Below are 25,310 nucleotides of genomic sequence, written 5' to 3'. Positions count from 1 at the left end.
TTCAACAAAGGATATTAATAACTTGGCTTTACTAGTTTATGCAAAATAGACAAAAATAAATAAATAAAATTAAAAAATAAATAAAATTCAACTTTTATGAGCCTATCATGGGGCCGGCTTTCTACTAGACGAGTTAGGCAAGCGCCTAAGGCTTATAGTAGGCCCCTATAAAGTAGTTGTACTAATAGCATTGGTAGAAAAAAAATGTGGTTAATCTAGAGAAAATGCATGACTGATTTTAAACTGATACAGGTTCGTTTAAGTAGTAAGGGTCTTGGTCTTGTGGCATGCATTCTCATTTGGTTTATTGTTCATTGGTGGAAAGTAGTTTGGTTTAATTTAGCCATTTCCCCCCACATGCTTTCCTCTTGTGGTTAACTTTTAAGGATGCTCTGATTACTCGGGACAGATTGTGTAGTTGGGGATTGACTAGCAATATGTTGCGCCTTTTCTGCCATACTAGACAAGAGAGCCAGGACCATTTTTTTTTTTGAATGCACTTTTAGTAGACAGATTTGGAGAGCTTTAATGGAGTCTTGTTTGATTAATGATTCAAAACTAGATTGGGAGGAAGTCACGGTTTGATGCTCAACTGAATTGAAAGGCAAAAGCTTGGCGACTATCTTGTGTAAGCTAAGTTTTGTAGCTACCGTCTATCACCTGTGGAGACACCAGGTGATAGACGGTAGCTAAAAAACTTAAAGTCTGTTATATAGGCTTATTTTTAATTTTTATTAAAAATATAAAGAAAAATTAAATATGAGACACAATTAACTAATACGTGGGTGGTAAAATATTTTAACTTGTCATTTTGAGATCCTCCACTAATTTTCCATCTATAGTAGAACTTGAAAACTCAATCAATTTGTCTTGAATGATTTCCTCTGTTCAATGGGGCAAACATTCTTTGAATTGCCAACCAATAGGAGATAGTAGCTATAGCTCTAATATTTATTGGTCCGTTTGGGTATTGAATTCGAATATTATTCGAATTCACTGCGAAAATTACGAGGTTTGACTTTGTGAGATAAAATTTGAAAAAATTGAATAAAATATAATTTATTTTTAAAAAAGTAAAATATTATTCCGAATATTATTCACAACAAACACACCTTTAAATTAGACAAATATTGCAAGCATAAGATAGATCCATTGATCGTTCTTCAAAAACCTTACTGACAAAGCAAGCCACGCGTTGACCGATGTAACTCTGACGCTATGCGGCTCTATCAAGATTGAAGACATGCTCTTCGCGTGATCTTCCTCTTCTCTCTCTCTCTTTTAATAAAAAATATACTATTTTATTATTCTTTCTTTCTTTCTTTTTTTTAATTAAAAAACGTTTTTTTTAATAAAAAGTGACTGTGAGATGATTGAACGTCCCCTGTTTATCATTTCTCCTAAGGAATATGAACACATGACTTGTTGACCATAAACTGTGTCTCAAAACGTACCAAACACCGGCCTGCTGCCGTCCCACCCCACGCTTGAACGACAACGCAACGTCACACACTTTTTTACCTACCATTTATCCCATGATATATTTACTAAACGAGCCCTGCCCTCTCACGACGAGTTTAAAAATGTTGAACTTCCAACTATGCTTAATTTTGTTGAGGCGTGATTCACAAGGGACAGGAAATATTTTTTTTTTTTTTTTTTTTTTTTTTTTTTTTTTTATCAAAAAGTAAATTCTGATGTCACATTAGAACTTACTTTTTGATAGAAAAATTATTTTTTAATAAAAAATGCCGGTTGGAGGACGAAAAACGTCCCCCATAAATCATTTTCCAATTTTGTTTCATTGCTTCTTTGCCTTCGAAATGATACCGGATATGTAAGGGTGTTTTTTTTTGGTTTCTTATTATCAGTTTATTTGACTAGTTTTTCATTTTCTATTTTATTTTTTACAGTCCTATAAGGAGTAGATTAATGTATTGAAGAAAGATGATCCTAATCGAACATTAACAAATTCTTTAAAACTATGAAAGTGGAGTCGTCTAGACAAACGGATAGAATTAGGCTTCGGTGGTTACACACTATTTAAAGAGAAATAATAGAGAGGGGACACTTGACCGTCCCCTCTCCCCATCTTTTCATTAAAAAAATGGATTTTAATTAAAAAGTACAATCCGTTGTCACTTTTTTTTTTTTTTTTTTTTTTTTTTTGTTTTACTTAAACCCTCAAACCCAACTGACAAGCCCTCAAACCCAATTCATTTATGAAACTCCTAAAGGTCTTGGAAGAGTGTTATGAAATTGAGTAAGGTTACAAATACAACTCTTTTATAATTTTCTTTTACAACTTTTGACACATGTCAGTAGATGATTAAAGTAAAAGTTGTAAGCATTTAACGCCCTAAGATAAGTATGTGTCAAAAGTTGTAGATAAATTGTATGGTTAACATTTTTCTATGAATGATTTAAAAGGGGACCTTTTGTGGTATTTGAGTCAAGTCTTTGGTTATTGTGGGTATCAAAATCATGATGATTCAAATCTAGCAACATCAATAGGGTTTGCGCGTGATATCAATACACATAGCCTAGTGGCAGGTAAAACAACACTAATGCATTGGAAATTTGTTCTTCTTTTATTGGTACGTTTGAGTATGCGATTTTGAAAGTGCGATTTAAAAATTTGATTTTTAAAAATGCAGTTGTGCGTTTGATAAAATTGTAATTTAACTTTTAAAATCAAGTTTACCCTTTAAAATTGTGCTTTTTCAAAAAAAATACTCTCTTACCTGCAATTTGAAAACATAAATTTTTTATGTTTTCAAATTTCAATTTTGTAAAAATACCATTCCAAATGACCAATTTTTTGCAATTTAGTTTAAAATCACATTTTTTGTTTAAGAAAGTTTAATATTAAACGCACTTTACATGCACCACTACTGATGCATTTTCTCATTGAAAAAAGGAAAAGTAAGCATGGCATGCAACAATACAACCATACAATAAAGTAATTGGAAAATAGTTTTCGTCCACCGTCTTAAAATGTATCAAATTGCAATTGCTGCCCAATATATTCAATATACATTGCCTCATAAATGTGCAATAAAAGAATAAAGTTTTATATGTTTTGAGAGAATATAAGTTTTATAACATTAAAAGAGCACGGAAAATCTACTAAATAAATAAAAAAAGGGCCCAAAGCATTTGTCAATATGCATATGAGAATCATATGTTTTTAAGAAGGTATGTCAATTTAAGGGACAAAGATCCTTCCAAGTTCAAATGAATTGGAATGGATCTAGTTAGTTTTTATGGATAAGGATCCTTTCACATTTTTATGGACAATTTTACCTTTCAAATAACACTAACTAGATCCCTTGAATTCATTTGAACTATAGATGATCCAAATGCCAATTTAAGAGACTAAACCAAACAAATATCTTCCGCATAAGAGAAAAATTGCTGTCCATAATAAAACTATTACATTGAGAAAGGCATCCTTGCTTCCTGTTTGAGAAAAGTACTTGCACAAAATATTCAATGGTGCTGAGAAATCCCTCAAGATAAAAGGCAATAATGATGCAATTTCCATGGCGTGCTTGACTGGTTAAAAAGTGGAGTCAATGGCCACTCCGAGCATGAAATACGATTCCTTTCAATTTTAGACTACTAGAATAAAGATCGATTTAAGAGTTGGGACAACTTTATAAAAGCATTTCAAATTATATGTCGTTTTGATATAAGAGTACTGAACTAGTAAACGTTTTAAATTGTAATATTCACGTTTCCAAACGTCTCACTTATGGGTACTCCGTTAGGATTTGACAGCAAATCCTAACGGAGTACTTAAAATATTCATATTTTTTTTTAGGAAAAAGAAAAAGAAAAAAAATACTAGGAATTAGGTGTTGATAAGAATTTAACGGAATTCCCAAAAATACCCATATCTCAATCTTTAAAAATTTTATAAATTTTTTTTCTTAAAAAAAATATAGTGGTATTTTAGAAATTTTGGCAGAATTTAACATAAAATCCTAATAAAATACCCTTAAGTAAGATGTTTGGAAACATAAATACTCCAATTTAAGACGTTTGTTAGTTCAATACCTTTATCTTAAAATGTTGTATACTTCAAGAGAAATAATCTCTACACTCATTTCTCACAACAGCTCCACTACACTTCAATACCTTTTGTGAAATTATTTCCCGAAATCACTGCATATTCCGTAGTGTTTCCAGAAAGCATGAGGTGGAGTCGGTGGAGTGGCATTGCGGTAATATAAAGTTAAATACAAAATTACAATAATGCCACTCCAACTCCTGCCTTCTGGATATATTCCGTTGTTCCGCATAGCATTACTCGCTAGTCGCTGCATCTACGAGATAATTATGTGATAAAACAAAAAAAAAAAAAAAAAAAAAAAATGCTAATTTTATCCTTATTCTGATTGATTTGACAGAAATATAAACAAAGACTTTTGGAGTGAAGTAAATCTATCCACAAATTTATCGAATCGCTTTCTATGCCCCCCAACTCACCGACAGAGTCAAGCAGTCCATGTCCAGAGATCCAGGTGTCCTAATATATACAGGGGCGGTCCTACATAGAGGCTAGGGGGGGCCTTGGCCCCCCCAAGCCCCAAAATTTTCCCCTAAAAAAAAAAAATTTCCAAAAAAAAAAAAAAAAATTAAAATTTTACCCCTTAATTTTTTAATTTTTTTAGTTTTGCCCCCTCTATTTTTTTTCTTTTCAATTTGGCCCCTCCATTTTTTCCAGCCTAGGTCCGCCACTGAATATATATGATCAGATTAATCGTCAGTTTTTGAACCGTCTACGTTGGACACCAGCTAAAAACCAATATATGTGGATATCAATTTTGAGCCCCATATTGGATGCATCGAATTGGCAGGAAAATGGCAATGCATGTGCATAATTTGTCTACAGTCCAATGTTGGCCGCCTTCAATTCTTCACTATTTGTTAGGTTTTGCACGTAGAGATATGGTACGTTTATAATTTTTGTATAACTCTAATAATATTTTTATAAGATTAATTATTAGATATGTATGAAAATAGATCTAATAATTAATTTGAAAAAAAATTGTTAGAGTTGTATAAGAGTTGTTCAACAATCATTTCTGTTGGACAACAATATATTGTAAGAGATATGATAGTAAATGTTTGGAGAAAATTTCGTACAACTCAGCTTGTATGATATTTCTATTTTAACTAAAATGTTTATATATAAATATATAATCAAAATATTTATGTATTTTTTTGTTAAATATTTACAAAAATATATTTATACATAGTTAAGTAAATATTTTTTTTTCTTACGTAAAAATTAGTTTGGCCCTATTAAAATTAAACTTGACCCCTTATTAATGTTTTGATGCATTCTAATAATAAATCCTAGTTCTGTCCTGCTCGAACAATATTTTTTTTCAAAGAAAACTAATAGTTTTTTTTTTTTTTTTTTTTTTTCGATTCTCCAAGTCCTTCCATGCCCTAGTGATGTCATAGTGTGTTCGTATATATGACTAGCTACATGAATGCAGCCTCACAAGGGACATGGACAAATTGAAGACCATTCAAAGGTAGGGAGAAAGTTCCACAAGATAACAAACAGTTATACGTGCACTAGCAGCAGATTTTTTAATTTTTTTTTGTTTTTTCTTTAAATGTAAAGAAAAAAATCTTAAAAAAATACATTGAAACATACTCTCTTGTTACCTCCATAAATTAAGAGAATCAAAAGTAGTGCCCTAAATTTAGGAAAGTAAAAGTGGTTCCCTTAACATTATTTTAATATATAAAGAAATTTTTATTTTTTCTCTAACATTTATTTAAAACAATATTTAAATGATTTATCTTTCCTCTCTCTTTCTCCTACCATTTAATTTAAAAAAATATTTAATTGAATAGGGAAGTAAAAAGTAGTTTGGTTCTCTACATTTAAGAAAACTCTAATGGAAGTTGCTGCTAGCCTACTAGTGCTCTTACATGTGCCTTGGTGGCTTGGTTAATGATGCAAATTGTATACTTTCAAAAATTGAAAACTCGTCGAGGAAAACTAAATAAATTTATCAAAGGCTTGAAAAAAATAAATTATAAGTTGCATTTTTATATTTCGAACGACAAGAATTTTTTTTTCTTCAAATTATTTATTTATTTTCGTTAGTTATATTTATTAGTACTTTTAATTATTTTTTGGTAAGCTCTATATTTTTATTTTACGCCTTGTGAATTAAAATCCTAGATCCGCCACGATAGCTACATGAATGGCCTTGTAAGGGAGATGGACAAATTAAAGACCATTCAAAGGTGGGGACTCCATAAGCCTCTATCTCCCTCTATAAAAGGGCAGCTTGCTTGATATTGTTAAAAGCATACTTCTTAGCTTATTTTCTTCTATGTTTGTTCAAATGGCTAAATCCAATTATGCTGGCAAAAGCTCTCCTTCGATGATTTCCATAATGCTATTGCTTGGGCTGCTAATGGCCACCCTAGGCCAAACAGGTCTCTCTCTCTCTCTCTCTCTCTCTCTCTCTCTCTCTCTCTCTTAAACCTTGTTATAGTCTTAAACAAATCGTTTATGGGAATAAGATCCTCTTTCAATTTTTGAGGTTTATATTAGATTTCAAATATCTAAAGGTATATATGTTGCCACGTCATTTAACATTTTTAAATGGCGCGCATGACAATATGTACACCGTTAACTAGATGCAACATAACAAAGTCTTGACCGTAAAATGAATCATCTCCATTTTTTATTCCAAGTTCAGGAGGTCGTGAACTTATCAGATGCCATGATCAGCCTCTCACAGCAACAAATAATTGAGTTTAGGATATTAGTTCAGCTGAGTTAAAGGACAATATATGCAACTTTTCCATGATAATTACTTTTGATAGAGAAAATTAAATGTTGACTTATTGTTCAATCTAATATTGCAGGTGCCCAAATTGGTGTTTGTTATGGAAGAGTCGGGAACAACCTACCAAAGCCATCTGAGGTTGTCGCACTCTATAAGCAAAACAACATCCAAAGAATGAGAATCTATTTTGCCGACCAAGAAACTCTCCAAGCCCTTCGAGGCTCCAATATTGAGCTCATTCTTGGCCTTCCAAATGATAACCTTCAAAACATTGCCTCGAGCCAAGCCAATGCAAATTCTTGGGTCCAAAACAATGTGAAAAACTTTGGTAATGTCAAGTTCAAATACATTGCTGTCGGAAACGAAGTGAAGCCTTCAGATGGATTTGCAAAATTCCTTGTCCCCGCCATGCAAAACATTCAAAACGCAATTTCTGCGGCTGGCCTTGCTAACCAAATCAAAGTTTCCACCGCCATTGACACCGGAGTCCTTGGAGAATCCTTCCCTCCGTCAAAAGGTTCGTTCAAGTCCGATCACCGGCCGCACCTCGATCCGATCATCCGCTTCTTAGTGAACAACCGATCTCCGTTACTCGTTAACTTGTACCCCTACTTTAGTTACATTGGCAACACCAGAGGCATCCGTCTTGACTATGCTCTTTTCACATCTCGTTCATCTGTAGTGACTGATGGCTCACTCAGTTACCGTAATCTTTTCGACGCCATTTTGGATGCTGTTTACGCAGCGCTAGACAAAACTGGCGGGGGGTCTTTGGAGATCGTTATATCGGAATCCGGTTGGCCTTCAGGTGGTGGGACAGGGACATCTCTTGACAATGAAAGAACTTATATTACGAATTTGGTTCAACACGTGAAGGGAGGGAGTCCAAAGAAGCCTGGAAAGCCTATAGAAACTTACGTGTTTGCCTTGTTTGATGAAAACCAGAAAAATCCAGAATATGAGAAAAAATTTGGGCTCTTTCTTCCAAATAAACAGCCCAAGTTCCAAGTGAATTTCAGTTAAGAATATCACTTCTACTGCATCCTGGAATAAGTGCAGTTTAGTGCACAATAAGACAACAAATAAAGAGTTACTTGTAATCCCGTAGACTCAAAACTATGGTTATTTCAATAAAGATCAAATGTTCTATGGCAAATACTTTTTACTTTTCTGGGGAAGTAGTTAATTACATTCAGACTTGATCATGCCACTTTAATTGCCTTTCCTGTGTAACAGTTTGATTTTCCCTTTAATTTGCTACTGATTGGTTAAGCAGCCGAAGTCATGCAATGTCGATCATGATCTAATATTATTATCACAAGAATTAACTAGCTAGTGCAAATTCTGTTTCTTTCGTCTAACAACATGCGTGCTATCACGCCATTTAAAGTTTTAAATGACATGATAATACATACATTGTTAAATGTGTAAAATTTAATCCGAACCATAAAATAAATCATCACTATTTCACTGATCTCGCTCGAGTCTCCATCATTACTCTATCACTGTTCCATACTATAATTGAATTTTAATTTCCTTTTTTTTGAACGGTTTTGTGTACATTAAATTGTCTCAAGCAAATATCTTTAATTCCATTTAGTATTTCATAAACCATACTAAAAGCACCATTTGTTCGTCCAATATTGCAACTGCACACTTGGAAGAGGAAAATACTAAAGATACTATCATTTTCACTACAATTTCTCCGCATTCATAGGCGTGTCATTCTACATGACAGGTGCTAGGTATAATTTGTAAATCATGTCGGTACAATTTTATATATTAAAAAAAATGAAGAAAATTTGTAGAGGAACTGTGAGAAAAGGAGTCTCTTTGTCCGAGCAACTTGCTTCGACGGCTTACCCTTTGCTCGGGTAGAAGGCCCTTCTCACGGCCCCTACCCAATAACAGGGACAATGATAATAACAAAGATCTTCAGCTTGTAGGAGATTTCGGTCCAAAATTCTATATAATCTTCTTTTGTAGTTCGTTTTTTTTTTTTTTTTTTTTTTTTTTTTTTTTTTTTTTTTTTTTTTTTTTCTTTTTTACAGTAATCTTCTTTAATTTATAGTTGGACATCAAAGGATGTGCAAAAGAATTCACATAAAAAAGAAAATGAAAAAAAAAAGATGACTGAATTTTCTAGCAGGCTGGATCTTATGTGACTAATAAGTCAATAACTGAACCATCAAATTTTCACATCGCTTTCTATTCCCAGAGTGATAGCGTAATTGGCATCAGTGACTAAGGAGGAGGCCGACCAACCAATTACATGTCAATTTTGGACACACACACACACACACACACACACACACACACACACACACACACACACACACACACACACACACACACACACACACACACACACACACACACACACACACACACACACACACACACACACACACACACACACACACACACACACACACACACACACACACACACACACACACACACACACACACACACACACACACACACACACACACACACAAACACATATATATAGAACATCATGCATGTCAAGTATTAGTAACCTCCAAATGCTGTACAAAACCATCTTTGGAAAATTGGAAGCATAGAATTTGCACATGTTCGGGGGCGGCTCAAAGGATAAGCCAGCTAATTCCCCTCCCCCACCAAAAAGAAAAAAAGATAAAAAATATAAAACAAGAGAAGATAAATTAATGGATATGTGAAAGAAATGAGAGAAGGTAACACGTTTAATTGAAGGGTAATGCTATTTTTTATACTTATTTTACAGATTGGCTCTTCATTCATGTTTTGCCTGAGGGTGCCGGCCGATTTATGTTTGTGTATCGAGTTCGGGTCATGTCGAGGCATGTGTATAATATTATATATGTCAATTCTAAATCGACCTATTTAATTAAATGGGTCAAACTCTTCCACTCGAACTCTTTAATGAGATAAGTTATATTAATGGCTATGTGAAAGAAATGAGAGAAGGTAACACGTTTAATTGAAGAGCTAATAATGTTATTTTTTACACCTATTTTACAGATTGGCTATTCATTCATGTTTTGACTGAGGGTGCCGGCCAATTTATGTTTGTGTGTAACGTTCGGGTCATGTCGAGGCACAGGTCAAACCCTTCAACTCTAACTCTTTAATTTTGTATTGGGTTTGTGAGTCATGTCAAAAATTGTATGACATTATGTCATGTGTCAAGTTCAAGTTATGTCGAAGGATAGATATAAGACTATATATGTTGATTCTAACCTGACCAATTTAATTAAATGGGTCAGGCTCCTTAACCCTAATCTTTTAATTTTGTGTTAATTAAACTTATATAAAAAATTACCAACCCTAATCTTAACCCAAAATCCTAGTTCCATTAATTACCGAAGGTCGCCAACCACATAATAGTAGCATACTCAATATATCTTTTGTTAAAAAAATTATTTTTATACATGCTAGCTTTACCACGTAGAGAGGCAAGGAACAAGTGCTTCCTAACCTAGCTAGAAACGTAAGTGGTTGACGTATGGCTAGCTACCTTAAGAGCATTCCTAGTAGTCTCATCAAAATGACTTTTTAGTTATTTTGGTGAGCCAATTTGATGAAAACACTAAAAAACCACTCACAGCAGCCTCACTATTTTAACCAAAAAGTTTTGATGAGTGAAATTACTCACACTTTTTTCCTTTTTTCTCTCATTTTCTTCTCTCATCTCTCATCTCTCTCACACGATAATGTCCTTATTTCATGGACACGAAGGATTATTTGTAAAAATATTAAAAAGATTAAATAGATAAAGAATAAAGAAATATAAAAAAAAATTATTTAAATGGAATAGTGATAGTGAATAGTTAAAATGGTGAGGCTGCTGAGAGAATTTTAAAAAAGTGGCTCACCAGAATAGAGAAAACTGATTTTTAACTATTTTAGTGAGTAAAATTTGATGAGGCTACTAGTTAAAATTGGAAAAAGTTATCCATTTTTCTATGGACTTGCACATGAGCACAGGGAACATTAATTATCTCGTAGAGAGGCAAGGAATAAGATTATATTTGATAATTAAATTAAAATTATTTTTATTTGGATGACAAACAAATAAAGAAAAAAAGAAGAAATCAATCAATTAATCACGCACACATAGAATAAAATATCTACGTGGTGAGTAATGTTATATATCATATTTTTTATTTTATAATTATCTTATAATGTTGACGTGTGCATGAAAATTCCAATTAATATTTGATTTTTTTTGTTTAACGACAACTTATCCGAGGTTTGATTAAGACTATAGTGTTCCTCTTATATATATATATATATATATATATATATATATATAACCTATACTTTGTTTGTTTGAGCGTCAAATATATTTTGAAAAATATTTTCTGTATTTTTCGGTGTTTGGTGCAACAAAAAATGATAGTTAATAGAAATCGTTTTCAATTTGATCGTAAAAGCCTCTTTAATTTTTGAAAAACGATTTACGGTCGTAAAAACTGTAAATCGTTTTCTGGATTTAAACTCTTCATTTTTGCACGCACGTTTGTAGAAATCTGTCATCGCTGAGCATTGGAGTTTGTTGGTAGCCCGAATCTACCGCCAAAGGCCCCCAAATTTTAGTATCTGATTGCGGGATTCGGCGGCACCGGTTGGATTTTGGGGACCACCGCTGGAATCTGGCAATCATCGCCAGAATCTGGCAACCCAGATTCTAGCAATACAGGCCGGAATCCAACTGGTGTTGGAATTTGGCAATTTGCGCCGAAATTCGACGACATCTGCCCATCGTCGCTAGATTCTAGTGGACCAAATTTCGCCTAAATTGGTCGGAATCTGGCCATTGCCGCCAGATTCCGGCCCCCATCGCCGGAATCTGGCAACAGTAGTCGGAATCCGATGAAGGTGGCCAGAATCTTGCCAGCCACTGACAGAATCTCGTAACCGATGGTTTTTCGCCGTTGGTGATTTTTTTGTATAAGCCAAACGTTAGAAAATATTTTCAGGGAAATAATTTTTTCTAAAAACTGATTTCGTTGAAAATAGTTCACGATGAAAAATATTTTATGTCGAAACAAACAGAGCATTATTGTAACTCGGATTCCATTTTGAAGTTTTAGTGTCAGTTAATTTGTTCATTAAGAGTCATTAACAATGTGTTTGGATTTTGTATATAGAATGTAGGATTTTAAACAAAATCGCGGAATATGAATTTTTTGAGATTGCGTTTTTAAAAAATTACAATTTGAAAACGTAAAAAATATGTATTTTCAAATCGTAAGCAATGATGTGTTTTTTTGAAAATACGATTTTAAAGGCAAAAATACGATTTTAAAGGCCAAATTGCGATTTTGCCAAATGTTTAACTAAATTTTTTAAAATCACGTTTTTAAATCACATATTTTAAAATCTTTATCTTAAATCGCACTTTTTAAAATTGCATACCCTAACACTGGAGTCCTTGGAGAGTCCTTCCCCACATTAAGAGGCTGATCATTAATTACCGACCACTTTTTGATCCTATCATCCGCTTCTTAATAAGTGTTGCTTTGGTGCATATTAATTAATTATTACAAAGAGAATTACTTGTAGTCCCTAGACTTAAAAGTATGGTTAATTATCTCATAATATATATATATATATGTGTGTGTGTGTGTGTGTGTGTGTGTGTGTGTGTGTGTGTGTGTGTGTGTGTGTGTGTGTGTGTGTGTGTGTGTGTGTGTGTGTGTGTGTGTGTGTGTGTGTGTGTGTGTGTGTGTGTGCACTTGTTACATACCAACCGCTTAGGGAAAGGGTTAAGCAAGAACAGCGGGTAGGAGAAATAGAGATTTCGGCTCTAATGGGGTTTAGAGTACGTTACTCATATGTTATAAGAGATGCTTACTTTTTTTATATATATATATATTCAGGTTTTAGTGTGTTAACAATTTCTTCGGCCAAAACATGGTTTTTGGATTGTAATATTTAGGTTTGATGAGTTAAGAATTAAGTTAGTGACCTCTCAAATGAACGAGAGGCTGTTGGCAGCCTTAACTGTGGAGGAGATTACTCATGCATTGCACCAGATGGCACCTCTTAAAGCCCTGGGACCTGATGGCTTCCCTGCTGTTTTTTTCCAACAAAATTGGCCCTCTGTGCAGCATGAGGTTTGTGATGCAATTTTCCATTTTTTTGAAACTGGCTATTTGGTTGCTTCTATTAATAAGACATACATAGCTTTGATACCCAAAAAAGTGGCCCCTATAAGTGTAGCTGATTTTTGTCCTATAAGTTTGTGTAATGTAATTTATAAGCTCATATCCAAAGTGTTGGCAAATAGACTTAAGATTGTATTGCCTAACATTATTTCCCCTATGCAAAGTGCTTTTATTCCAAGCAGATTAATCACTGATAATATTTTAGCTGCCTATGAGACAATGCACACTATGTAGGCTCGCATGTGGAGTAAAATGGGCTTTATGGGTCTCAAGCTCGATATGAGTAAAGCTTATGACAAGGTGGAGTGGGGATTTTTGGAATCTGCTATGCTACGGATGGGTTTTGAGACAAAATGGGTGCATCTTATTATGGCATGTGTGAGATCAGTACATTATTCAGTTTTGGTGAATGGCAATCTGGTTGGAGATATTCGACCGTCCAGGGGTATACGCCAAGGCGACCCGATCTCTCCATATCTTTTCTTGATTTGTGCTGAGGTGCTGAGCTCTTTACTTACTCAGGCAGAACAAAAGGGAATTATTACAGGGGTGCCGACTTCCCCCAAAGGTCCAAAAATCAGCCACCTTTTCTTTGCGGATGACAGCATCCTCTTTTGCAAATCTAACTATGTGGAATGGCGACGGTTATTGAAAATCTTGGGAATTTATGAGGCAGGGTCGGGCCAAAAGCTAAATTTGGAGAAAACAACTATTTTCTTTAGTCGGAATACTAGCCTATCTCGACGAGCTGAGATTCTAAATTTGTCCGGATTGACAGAAGCTCGAAGATTTGACACATATTTGGGATTACCGGCATTGATTGGTAGATCCAAAAACCAAGCATTCCAAAGCATCAAGGAGAGAGTTGGACAAAAGCTTACGAACTGGAAAGTTAAATTCCTTTCACAAGCTGGAAAAGAAGTGCTTTTGAAGGCGGTGGTCCAAGCGGTACCAACTTATAGTATGAGTGTTTTCTTGCTGCCTACTACTCTTTGCAAAGATCTCAATAGATTGATGCAACAATTCTGGTGGAATCATATGGCTTCTACTTCTAGTATTCACTGGATGAGTTGGGAAAAGATGGGGAGATCTAAACGTTGTGGAGGGCTTGGTTTTATGGATCTTATTTGTTTTAACAAGGCTTTACTTGCAAAACAAGGATGACGACTTCTCCAGAATCCATCCTCTCTTGTGGGTAGAATTCTAAAAGCCAAGTATTTTCCAAGATCCTCTTTTTTGGAAGCTTATATTGGTAATCATCCTTCCTATGCTTGGAGGAGTATTCTCTCAGCTAGGGAGCTTTTGCAGCAGGGTATTTTATGGAGGGTTGGAGATGGCACAAAGATTCAAATTTGGAGGGACATGTGGCTACCTACCCCTACTACATATAAGATCCAGTCTGTCCCTATTCCACAAATGGAGGATTCACGGGTGGCTATGCTCATTAATAGGGATACAAAGATGTGGGATATTTCCCTTTTACATGTATTCTTTCGACTTGAGGAGGTGAAGGTAATAACAAATATGCCTATTAGCCCATTTTTACCACCTGATCGACTAATATGGCAAGGCACCAAGAATGAAAGTTTTTCTGTACGAAGCGCTTATCACCTTGGGATGGAGTTACAAGATCGGTCAAGAGGGCAATCGTCCACAGTTGTTAGGAGCTTGGGGTATGGAAGTCTTTATGGAATCTCAAAGTACCTAATGCTGTTAAAATTTTTATGTGGAGAAGTTTTAATAATATTTTACCTACAAAGCAAAACCTTCTCAAAAGGAGGATAGTTGATGATGGGAGTTGTCCATGGTGTCTTGGTGAGATGGAAACTATTTCTCATGCTTTATGGTATTGTATTGCAGCACAGGATGTGTGGAGTGTGGGTCAGTCTCCATTCCAGAAATGTGTTTTCATTGATTTTACTTTCATGGAGATTTTTATGGAGTGTTGTAGCCGGTTTGAAGTTGAGCAAATGGCTATCTTTGCTGTCCTTGCCAGAAGAATTTGGTTTAGAAGAAATGCAATGTTGTTTGAAGGTAAAAATGAACATCCAAACCAGATTTACCGAGAAGTAGTGACAACGGCTGCTAATTTTATTGATAATAATAGTGGGGAAGAATCTGCGGTTGAACCGGTGAGATGTGTAGTTTCTAATACAGGCTCCTGGACTCATCCACCTTCAGGTATTGTTAAAATTAATTTTGATGCTGCTTTAAATCAAGAGAAAGGAATGGTGGGGATTGGTGTGGTGGCGAGGGACTCAATGGGCTTCCTATTGGGTGCTAAATGTTTTTCTATCCATATATTCACTGATCCTCATACAGCAGAAATGCTGGCAGCAACATATGCAGTATCTTTTAGTAAGGAGGTAGGTTTTTTTGAAGTGATTTTTGAAGGCGATGAACTGAATGTTATTAAGGAGGTGAATTCTAATCCACCTTTTCTTTAGAGCGTTGGTCATTTGGTTGACGGCATTTGAAATGAGGTGGGTTTTTTTAGAACATATTCTTTTGTCCATGTAGCCAGAGGTCTCAATGAAGCTGCTCATATTTTGGCTAAGACTGCGATTACTAATGTTGTTGATGATGTTTGGTTAGAAGAAATTCCTCCTTGTATTTTGGAGACTATTACTAGGGACTTTCAAGTCCTTAGATCCTAATTTTGTTGTAATGTTGGGATCAATTTTTATTCTATCTACGAAGAAGTCGAGCTTTATGTTCAAAAAAAAAAAAAGTTGGTGTAAAATTATTAAAGCTGATTCACGACATGAAAAATTCTAATTTATGAATGTTGTCCATCAAAAACTAATGCTCCGTTTGTTTCGACATAAAATGATTTCTGTCGTAAAATATTTTTGACGAAATCATTTTAAGAAAAAATAATTATCGATAATATTTTTCGGCGTTTGGCTCGTACAAAAAAATTACGAAATGTGAAAATCAGAGTTTGGAAATCCGGCAAGCAAGTTTGGCCGGATCCCGGCCGTTTTGGCTAGATCTGGCCGGATCAGTGTCCGGATCCAGCCAGAGGCGGCTGGAATCTGGTCTGCCGGCATCCGACGACGGCGATCGGATGTCGCCGTACTCCGGCGTCAGCTGGATTCTAACGACCAACAATTACTGAATTCCGACAATCGGATATCAAACGTGCGTGCAAAGACGAAGAGTTTTATTTCGGAACTGTTTTCAAATTATAACTTATGACTATTCAAATTCAAATCTCCCCCCAGCCCAGCCCCACCACCGGGATAGTAGAAGACAAGAATTAATGCCAACATGCGCACATGACCTCGTCAAAGGGCATGCAATTATGAGAAGATAGCTAATTCAATTACCTTGAAAAAAAGAGAAATAATAATAATAATAATAATAAAAAAACAATTCTCACAAAGAAAAATGTAGTGCGGAGAAAGTGCGCCCCAAATAACAAGCAATCAGATGTGTTTTAATTGCAGGTTGATTCCTGCGGTGCTTGACTTCCCCTCCGTAGAGTACTGCTTGACCAGTTCAATTGAGGCATCGTTGCCAAGCACTCAATTTCAATAGGGTTCTTCATTGGTGTGGTGACTTGGCTTCCTGCCGTATATAGACTACTTATTTAGGCATGAATTAATGCCAAAGTCAATTTTAATAGAGAGTGCTTGACATGTTTGCAGTCATTCAAACATCCCAATGCATGCACAGAGTGTTTGACGGATTACAATTACGACTACAATTCTACAAGCATTTCCCAATCTATAAAAGGGCAGCCACGTAGTGTTGGAATAAGCATATATACTTGCCTTCCTTCCTTCCTAGCTTTCTTAATCTTTCTTTCTCTTCTATATATGTTTCTCTCCATGGCTAACTCTCATTCAACTTGGAATAACCCTTCCATAATATCCATACTGCTACTGTTTGGGATGCTTACAGCTAGCCTAGACATAACAGGTCTCTTTCTCTCTCTTTCTCTATTTAGATTTGTTAAGATAAATGATAATTCAATATAGTATTAGAGTAAATTAAGGTCCTGATCAGTTTTAACCTTGTCTCTGCCGTTCAGTACCCCCCCCCCCCCCATTTCAGTTAAATTTAGGAATCGATCGGACTTCACTTATTAAGGGGGAGTTTGAGGCCACACGTGAAGAAAGAATAATAGAATATAATTTAATCAAATTAATTATTAAGTCTACCATTTTTTATTAGTTTAAGTTTTTAAGAAAAGTGGTGATTTAACAGTCTCTCTCAAAAGTTGTGAGAGTTAAACTTCTATAAAATCACTTTATAGTTCTTATAAATCTTATTCCACCTTGAACATGCTTGAAAAAGATCTATTAATTATATCCTGAGTTCATTTCGGAAAATCACAAGATGAATATATAATAGCTATATATATTTCTTATCAAATCTTTTGTTTGATAACATGTTCTATATATCTACATCTATCTTTTATATGTGCCAAATTCTATCCATAATTAACATCTCTTATTCTATATATTTAACGCATGGAATTGCATGCATGCAACTTGATGTGTCTTAAATTGTACTCGCAAGTGCACGAATCGTTATGCAATATAGCGTTTTGCAAGTGCGAGGTCGATCCCACAGAGAAATGGTCAAATATTAGTGTCTTGCTTAATTAACCTTGTTTTAACCTAGTTCCAAGTGTTTGATGCTTAAGAACAAAAGAACTAATGACAAGAAATGTAAAGAAATATGCAAATGAAAAGAAACTAAGGCTAAAGAATCCACCAAACCAAATCCTCAACTCACACTCTTGGTTTCCACTTGAACATCCAAAGAACATTAAGCTTAGGGTGTTATTCAAGTCTCTTAACCTCATCCCAAAGAACCATTAAATGAATCCAACACTTTGACAAATCACAAAGAGTACCAATTGAAATCCAAACATCCAATGTATCATTCAATCACAATGGATATCTTCATTCGAACCGATAAAACAATGTATTAGCTTGGTTGAAACACATAAAATGTCCTCTATCCACCAATAATCACATTCATTCCAAAAGATAAAGCTTTAAATGAATGGAACTTGAACAACTAACAAGATATATCATTAAATGAGCAAGTGGTGCACCAAGATTGTGATTGTCATCAATGGAAAGGTTTCATCCTCAACCCTAGTTGAGGTTACTACCCCTCCATGACTAAGAACACCACAAGAACATGATGAACACCCATGGAAGTAAAAGAAGAAGCTTATAAAGAGAAAATATATGAAAATGAACTACTGATTTAAACTACAAGAAGCACGAAATTAAACCTAATTACAGAATCTCTACTCTATTCTACCCTACTCTACATTATGCTACTCTTCTATCTACATCTACATCTACCATATCTACTTGCTCTTCAAAGGGAATGGCTAGGGCTTTTATAGAAGGAACCCATGGCAAGGAATGACTCTTCCACCCTCCTTTAGTGCTCTTCTACAGCTGGAAACAATCACAAAACACGGATTCCGCGTTTTCTGCAGCGGATTTTAGGGATTCCTTTTTGACTTTATGTTCTGGCGCACTCAGCTCTGTCTGGGAAAATTCGATCGATCGACATTTCGATCGATCGACTTTTAAGTTCGATCGATCGACTTGTAAGGGTCTCCAAATTGGCTGAAACTTGTTGCATTGGAAAGCTGACATCTTGAAATTCAATTTAGACCTAAGAAACTCCCAAAACGGATATCGTTTGGTCCTGTTATGATCAGTCTAAATGTAGTGGTCTGCTGCATCCGAATTTCCTTGTATTTTGCTTGAATTGTATCATTTCTCTCTTATTGTCCTACAAAATATAAAAACACTAAAACTAACCAAAGCATTAGAAAATAATAAAGCTAAAGGTTTAACTAATGTAAATTAAGGGGTCCAAATATACACTTTTTGGCACTCATCAAATACCCCCAAACTTACATTTTGCTAGTCCCTTAGCAAAACAAAATGAAAAACAAAATCAAAGCATGAAACATAAATCCTCTTTCGTGGGAGACACGATTGCATTTGGCATATGCAACAAGCCTTTTAAACCCCTAGGACTCCCTAGTGGACGAGTGAAGTCTCGTGAGGGTTTGCCAGAAATGATACCCACAAACATTGAAATGCCGTATTATCAATTGAGCGAAAATCATCATTCAAACACGTGGTTCACACATCATGAGCATGTTTAACAAAATGAATGTCGCATTGTCATATTATCAAAAATCGATCAACTCATGGATGGAAAAATTGAGACAACACATGTTCAAAAGTGTAAAGTGTGAATAGCATAGAGTCATGGGGTTTCGATTTTCCTTAAAGCACATATATCCAAAAATTCGCAGGACTCCCGTCAAATAACCAAGGCTTTATTTTACATTCATTACTATTTACTATTATTTTTTTTTTTGTCGGCTGTGCAATGTTTGACTCCTTTAAGCTTTCTAGTTGACCCATGTAACGAGTGTTGGGCCAGTGGCTCCCAGACCAGATGGTCTTAGGGCACTAGATGTAAAACATCCCTAGGGGCTTAATTACTCAAGTCAAAAAGGCTACGAAGTCAGACTAGCCAAACAATCATCCAAGCTGAAATTCTCCTCTTTTTACGCGAACACCCAATGCTTAATGAGGCAAGGGGCCCGGTTACTCAATGAGAAGTCAAATTGGTGATATTATTATTATGATTTTTTTTTTTTTTTTAATTTTTTAACAACTAGCCAAGGTTTCATCAACAAGTTATCCTGCAAATCTCAAGACATATAAATTTCAATTCAAACCTCATACCCCACAGAAACAATGCTAATGTGCTTGTGCTAAATAAATTAAACATGTCAAGTCTCTTTTAATCCAAAGATGAGTCAAAGGATCTCAGATTTTAATGTTATGCAAAATTCAACATGTTAATCAAACCAATGAGGTGCAAACCATAGTAAGATGTAACCATGCTCAACTAACAATATTTTTTTTTATTTTTTATTTTTTTTTTATTTATCAAAACATTTTAAGAACAAAAAGGTAATTAAAAATAACTTAAACAATTTAGAAAAATTAAACAAACAAACAAATGAAATAAACAAACAAACAAATGGACAGAATGCTTTTCCATACCCCCAAACTTGAATTACACAATGTCCGCAATGTGTAGTGTAGAAATACATTACCAGAAATACGGAAACATCGAGGTGTGAAAGGTCAAGGCGTCCCCCAAACTTAAACACCAAAACACCTGTCAACAAAAACTAACAGCAACATTTCTCATAGACACAAACATCAAAATGTTAGTTGCTGTCAGAAACGAAAATAAAATGAAAAGAAATAAAAATGAAAGAAATCAACTGTACAAAAAGGTAAGAGAAAATTTACAGCGCCTCCCCCGATCATGCGGATGTCCAACCAATCCCCTCCACCCTTTCTTCTTTAGAATCTGATATCCCTCTGGAAGAATGTGTCGCCTTCTCAGGTGGCCAACTTGCTTGCTTCGAAGGATCTTCATAGGACCATGATTTCTAGATTGTGTGCATCGATCCTTGAGGCTTTTAGCATAAGATGGCTCTTTGAGACATTTAAGAATTGAAGCTTGGGGCTCATGAAATGTCTCAAGAGGGATGGTGATGAAGGAATGAGCTTCAGTACTCATTTCCTTGTCATTGGACGTATTTGGATTGGGCGGGGGCGCTGCTTGCTCAAGGTGCTCCTCGTTTTCTTCCTCATTGCTATCCACAATTTCCTCAGTCTCAAACATGGTGATGGTGGGGACATGCTCATGACAAGAATGACTAGCATCATCCTCATCAATCATGTAGTGCCCTGCAACCATCGACTGACTCTGAAGCTCTTCTTCCTCTATTCTAGTGATTTCAGCAACCAGATATTCCATCTGTCCTTTTATCCTAGCAATTGCTTGAGTGTTTTCCGTAGTAGCATTCTTCATGTCACTAATAGCCTGCTTCACTTCATTAATAGATTGGGTGTCAACCAATGTGGCATTCTTCATTTCCTTAATGGTTTGGCTTGAAAACTGCATGAAGGCCTTGAGAGTGTCTTCTAAAGTGGACTGTGAAGAAGAGGCTGGATAAACGTAGGATGAAGGATGGGAAGATTGGTTATCAAACTGTGGATAATCAGGATAGTGCAGTTCCTGAAATTGGGGAGCACAATTTCCCATGGCTTGAGCTTGCCACGAGAAATCAGAATGGTTGTTCCAGTCCTGGTTGTAAAAATTGGGATTTGAATCGAATCCCGGGCTGGAGGAGTTTGTGTTCAATTGCTCAGGTGAAAAATTATAGAACTGTCCCCAGGAGGGACAATTACTAGCACTATGATAAGGATCAGAGCAATATGAACATGGTTCATGTGGGTTGAAACTGTAAGGGTAGTTGGTTGGAGCAAGTGTATTACCACTAGGTGAAACATGTTGTGCAGAAGAATCATAATAATTGTCAAGATAAGAGTCCATGCTTCACTTACACCCTATTGCAAGAAAATATCCCACAAAAAATATGAACCAATTTTTTTTTTTTTTTTTTTTTTTTTTTTTTTTTTTTTTTTTTTTGCTGCAAGTGGGGTATACAGAATTCTCTAAGAGCCCAGGTTCGTTCCCAGGAAAGTGAGGGGGGTCACACCGGACACACTTAAATCCCAAGACTTTCCTAGCCAGAACTTGCCTAGACACTTGGATAGCGCCGTAGACCACACTAGCAAAGTTTTTTTTTTTTTTTTTTTTTTTTTTTTTTTTTTTAAAAAAAAAAACAAAATAAAACAAATTGAGGATAAAATGAAACACAAACTACACAGAATTTAAACTAAATTATAATGAACCAAAAGAAAATTAAGCAAACAACAAAATATCTTTAAACAGAAACAAATTATGAACAAAATGGACTAAAAAAATACCGGAATAAAGATACTTACCTTGTTCCGAGCTGCTGTTGTGCAGGAAATTCGCTCGATCGAAGTATATTTCGATCGATCGAATATATGTTCGATCGATCCACTTTAAGGCAGATGAAAACTCGCTCGATCGAGTTTCGATCGATCGAAAATAAATTCGATCGATCGATTCTCCAGGGTATCCAGAAAATTGCAGAAGCTGCAGAACAGATCCGGGAAAAACAAAAGAAAAACTTAGAATGCAAAACAGAAACTAAATGACAGAAAAAAAATGAAACAAAAATCTATCTAACTAGTAGAAAAACAAAATCAATCAAACAAAAACCAATTTTTGAACCGATTTCCCCGGCAACGGCGCCAAAAACTTGATGTGTCTTAAATTGTACTCGCAAGTGCACGAATCGTTATGCAATATAGCGTTTTGCAAGTGCGAGGTCGATCCCACAGAGAAATGGTCAAATATTAGTGTCTTGCTTAATTAACCTTGTTTTAACCTAGTTCCAAGTGTTTGATGCTTAAGAACAAAAGAACTAATGACAAGAAATGTAAAGAAATATGCAAATGAAAAGAAACTAAGGCTAAAGAATCCACCAAACCAAATCCTACAACTCACACTCTTGGTTTCCACTTGAACATCCAAAGAACATTAAGCTTAGGGTGTTATTCAAGTCTCTTAACCTCATCCCAAAGAACCATTAAATGAATCCAACACTTTGACAAATCACAAAGAGTACCAATTGAAATCCAAACATCCAATGTATCATTCAATCACAATGGATATCTTCATTCGAACCGATAAAACAATGTATTAGCTTGGTTGAAACACATAAAATGTCCTCTATCCACCAATAATCACATTCATTCCAAAAGATAAAGCTTTAAATGAATGGAACTTGAACAACTAACAAGATATATCATTAAATGAGCAAGTGGTGCACCAAGATTGTGATTGTCATCAATGGAAAGGTTTCATCCTCAACCCTAGTTGAGGTTACTACCCCTCCATGACTAAGAACACCACAAGAACATGATGAACACCCATGGAAGTAAAAGAAGAAGCTTATAAAGAGAAAATATATGAAAATGAACTACTGATTTAAACTACAAAAAGCACGAAATTAAACCTAATTACAGAATCTCTACTCTATTCTACCCTACTCTACATTATGCTACTCTTCTATCTACATCTACATCTACCATATCTACTTGCTCTTCAAAGGGAATGGCTAGGGCTTTTATAGAAGGAACCCATGGCAAGGAATGACTCTTCCACCCTCCTTTAGTGCTCTTCTACAGCTGGAAACAATCACAAAACACGGATTCCGCGTTTTCTGCAGCGGATTTTAGGGATTCCTTTTTGACTTTCTGTTCTGGCGCACTCAGCTCTGTCTGGGAAAATTCGATCGATCGATTTTATTTCGATCGATCGACATTTCGATCGATCGACTTTTAAGTTCGATCGATCGACTTGTAAGGGTCTCCAAATTGGCTGAAACTTGTTGCATTGGAAAGCTGACATCTTGAAATTCAATTTAGACCTAAGAAACTCCCAAAACGGATATCGTTTGGTCCTGTTATGATCAGTCTAAATGTAGTGGTCTGCTGCATCCGAATTTCCTTGTATTTTGCTTGAATTGTATCATTTCTCTCTTATTGTCCTACAAAATATAAAAACACTAAAACTAACCAAAGCATTAGAAAATAATAAAGCTAAAGGTTTAACTAATGTAAATTAAGGGGTCCAAATATACACTTTTTGGCACTCATCACAACTGTCGAGCTTGGTGTTTGTTATGGAATGCTTGGCGACAACTTACCACCTCCGGCTGAAGTTATAGCTCTCTATCAACAATATAACATTCGAAGAATGCGACTCTACGGCCAAAACCAAGTTGCTCAAGATGCCCTCAGAGGCACCAACATCGAGCTCATGCTGGGCGTCCCTGACGAAGAGCTTCAACACATAGCTTCAGCGTAGGCCAATGCCGACGACTGGATCCAAAACAATGTACAAAACTACGGCGACGTCAATTTCAAATACATTGTCGTTGGCAATGAAATAAAGCCACAAGGCCTATACGCACAATTCCTTTTCCCTGCCATGCAAAACATCCAAACTGCAATTTCTAATGCCAGCCTTGGGAGCTAAATCAAAGTTTGCACTCCCATATTCGGCTCGGCTCTCGGAGAATCCTACCCTCCGTCCAAAGGCTCTTTCAGTAACGACGGGTACCAGCAACTTCTCGATCCTGTCATCAGCTTCTTAGTGAACAACAACTCCCTGTTGCTTGTTAACATGTACGTACCCGTATTTTAGTTACATCGGTGACACTCGTAACATTCGTCTTGAGTATGCTCTTTTCACTTCTCCGGGGGTTATCGTGCAGGACGGCCAGCTGGGGTACATGAATCTTTTCGACGCCATTTTGGATGCCTACTACTCGGCGTTAGAAAAGGCCGGCGGGGGGTCTTTGGAGATCGTTGTCTCGGAGACTGGTTGGCCGTCGGAGGGAGAGACGGGGGCAAGTACAGATAATGCAAGAACTTACAACACGAACTTGGCAGAGCATGTGAAGGGAGGGACTCCAAAGAAGCCCAACAGGCCTATAGAAACTTACGTGTTTGCTATGTTTGATGAGAATAAAAAGGATCCGGAGTTGGAGAAACATTTGGGCCTCTTTTCTCCAAAAAAGATGCCTAAATACTCAAATGATTTCAATTGATCAGAATAGCACGTCTAGCTAGCTAGTGCGTGCATTTTGGAATAATTAAGGCCACCTTAATTAATTTGGTGTGAAATAAGCAAGCCACCTTTGTAGTTCAACTCCTTTGCATGTGTTAATGTATCCATGCAGAAATGCACCCATAGATAGGCAAAGAGTGGTCTTTAAAAAGTAGTTTTCTTTTATGTTTGTACCTGTAAATTAAGCATGCATGTATGCCCAACTGAAATTATGATATTCTATTTTATTATAATCTTCAATTTGTGTAGAATAAACTTTTTAAGCCCAAGATGGCCTATATGATATATTGTATTAATTAATAGATTAATGATAAGGATCATCTTTGTATTATCTTTTTATTCTCCAAAGTTGACGTGACCTTTAAAATCACCATAAGATGTATTACTATTGGATTTTGATCAAATGGTAATTTTAAAAGCCATATAAACTTTTAGAGGATAAAAAGATGGTCCCCAACATTTCTAATTGTAATATTGTCCTAATAAAAGTGCAAATTAGACCACATCTAGTAAGGAACCAACGAGAGACTTAGCATCATGAGTGCTTTTATAATCTATCCATTTAATGTGTATGGGACTAGGGTATTAGCATATGATAATAGCTTAAAAGTGCATATTTTCTCTATTAAAATAAGCATTATCATATTATGTTGTATTCTAATTTTTACATTTTATATTTAAATGTGGAACATTGTTTAATTAT

The 25,310-nt window shown here is 35.5% G+C and overlaps 2 protein-coding genes and 1 pseudogene across 2 annotated transcripts; all 3 read left to right on the top strand.

Moving 5' to 3' along the window:
* The first annotated feature begins 6,348 nt into the window (after window positions 1-6,348).
* LOC133868771 (glucan endo-1,3-beta-glucosidase, basic isoform-like) lies at window positions 6,349-7,986 on the top strand. The gene is made up of 2 exons (XM_062305772.1): window positions 6,349-6,474; window positions 6,910-7,986. The coding sequence occupies exons 1-2, from the start codon at window positions 6,369-6,371 to the stop codon at window positions 7,851-7,853; spliced, it is 1,050 nt and encodes a 349-aa protein (XP_062161756.1). The 5' UTR covers window positions 6,349-6,368; the 3' UTR covers window positions 7,854-7,986.
* Window positions 7,987-12,817: 4,831 nt separating this feature from the next.
* LOC133869155 (uncharacterized) lies at window positions 12,818-14,173 on the top strand. The gene is made up of 2 exons (XM_062306113.1): window positions 12,818-12,958; window positions 13,244-14,173. Exons 1-2 carry the CDS (start codon window positions 12,818-12,820, stop codon window positions 14,171-14,173), a joined length of 1,071 nt encoding a protein of 356 aa, XP_062162097.1.
* Window positions 14,174-16,845: 2,672 nt separating this feature from the next.
* Window positions 16,846-24,587, top strand: LOC133869343 (glucan endo-1,3-beta-glucosidase, basic isoform-like; annotated as a pseudogene).
* Window positions 24,588-25,310: the final 723 nt, after the last annotated feature.

Source organism: Alnus glutinosa, chromosome 5, assembly GCF_958979055.1.
Source record: "Alnus glutinosa chromosome 5, dhAlnGlut1.1, whole genome shotgun sequence".
Taxonomy (NCBI): Eukaryota; Viridiplantae; Streptophyta; class Magnoliopsida; order Fagales; family Betulaceae; genus Alnus; species Alnus glutinosa.
Note: the sequence above shows the minus strand (reverse complement) of the source record. Positions and strands in the feature narration are given on the sequence as shown.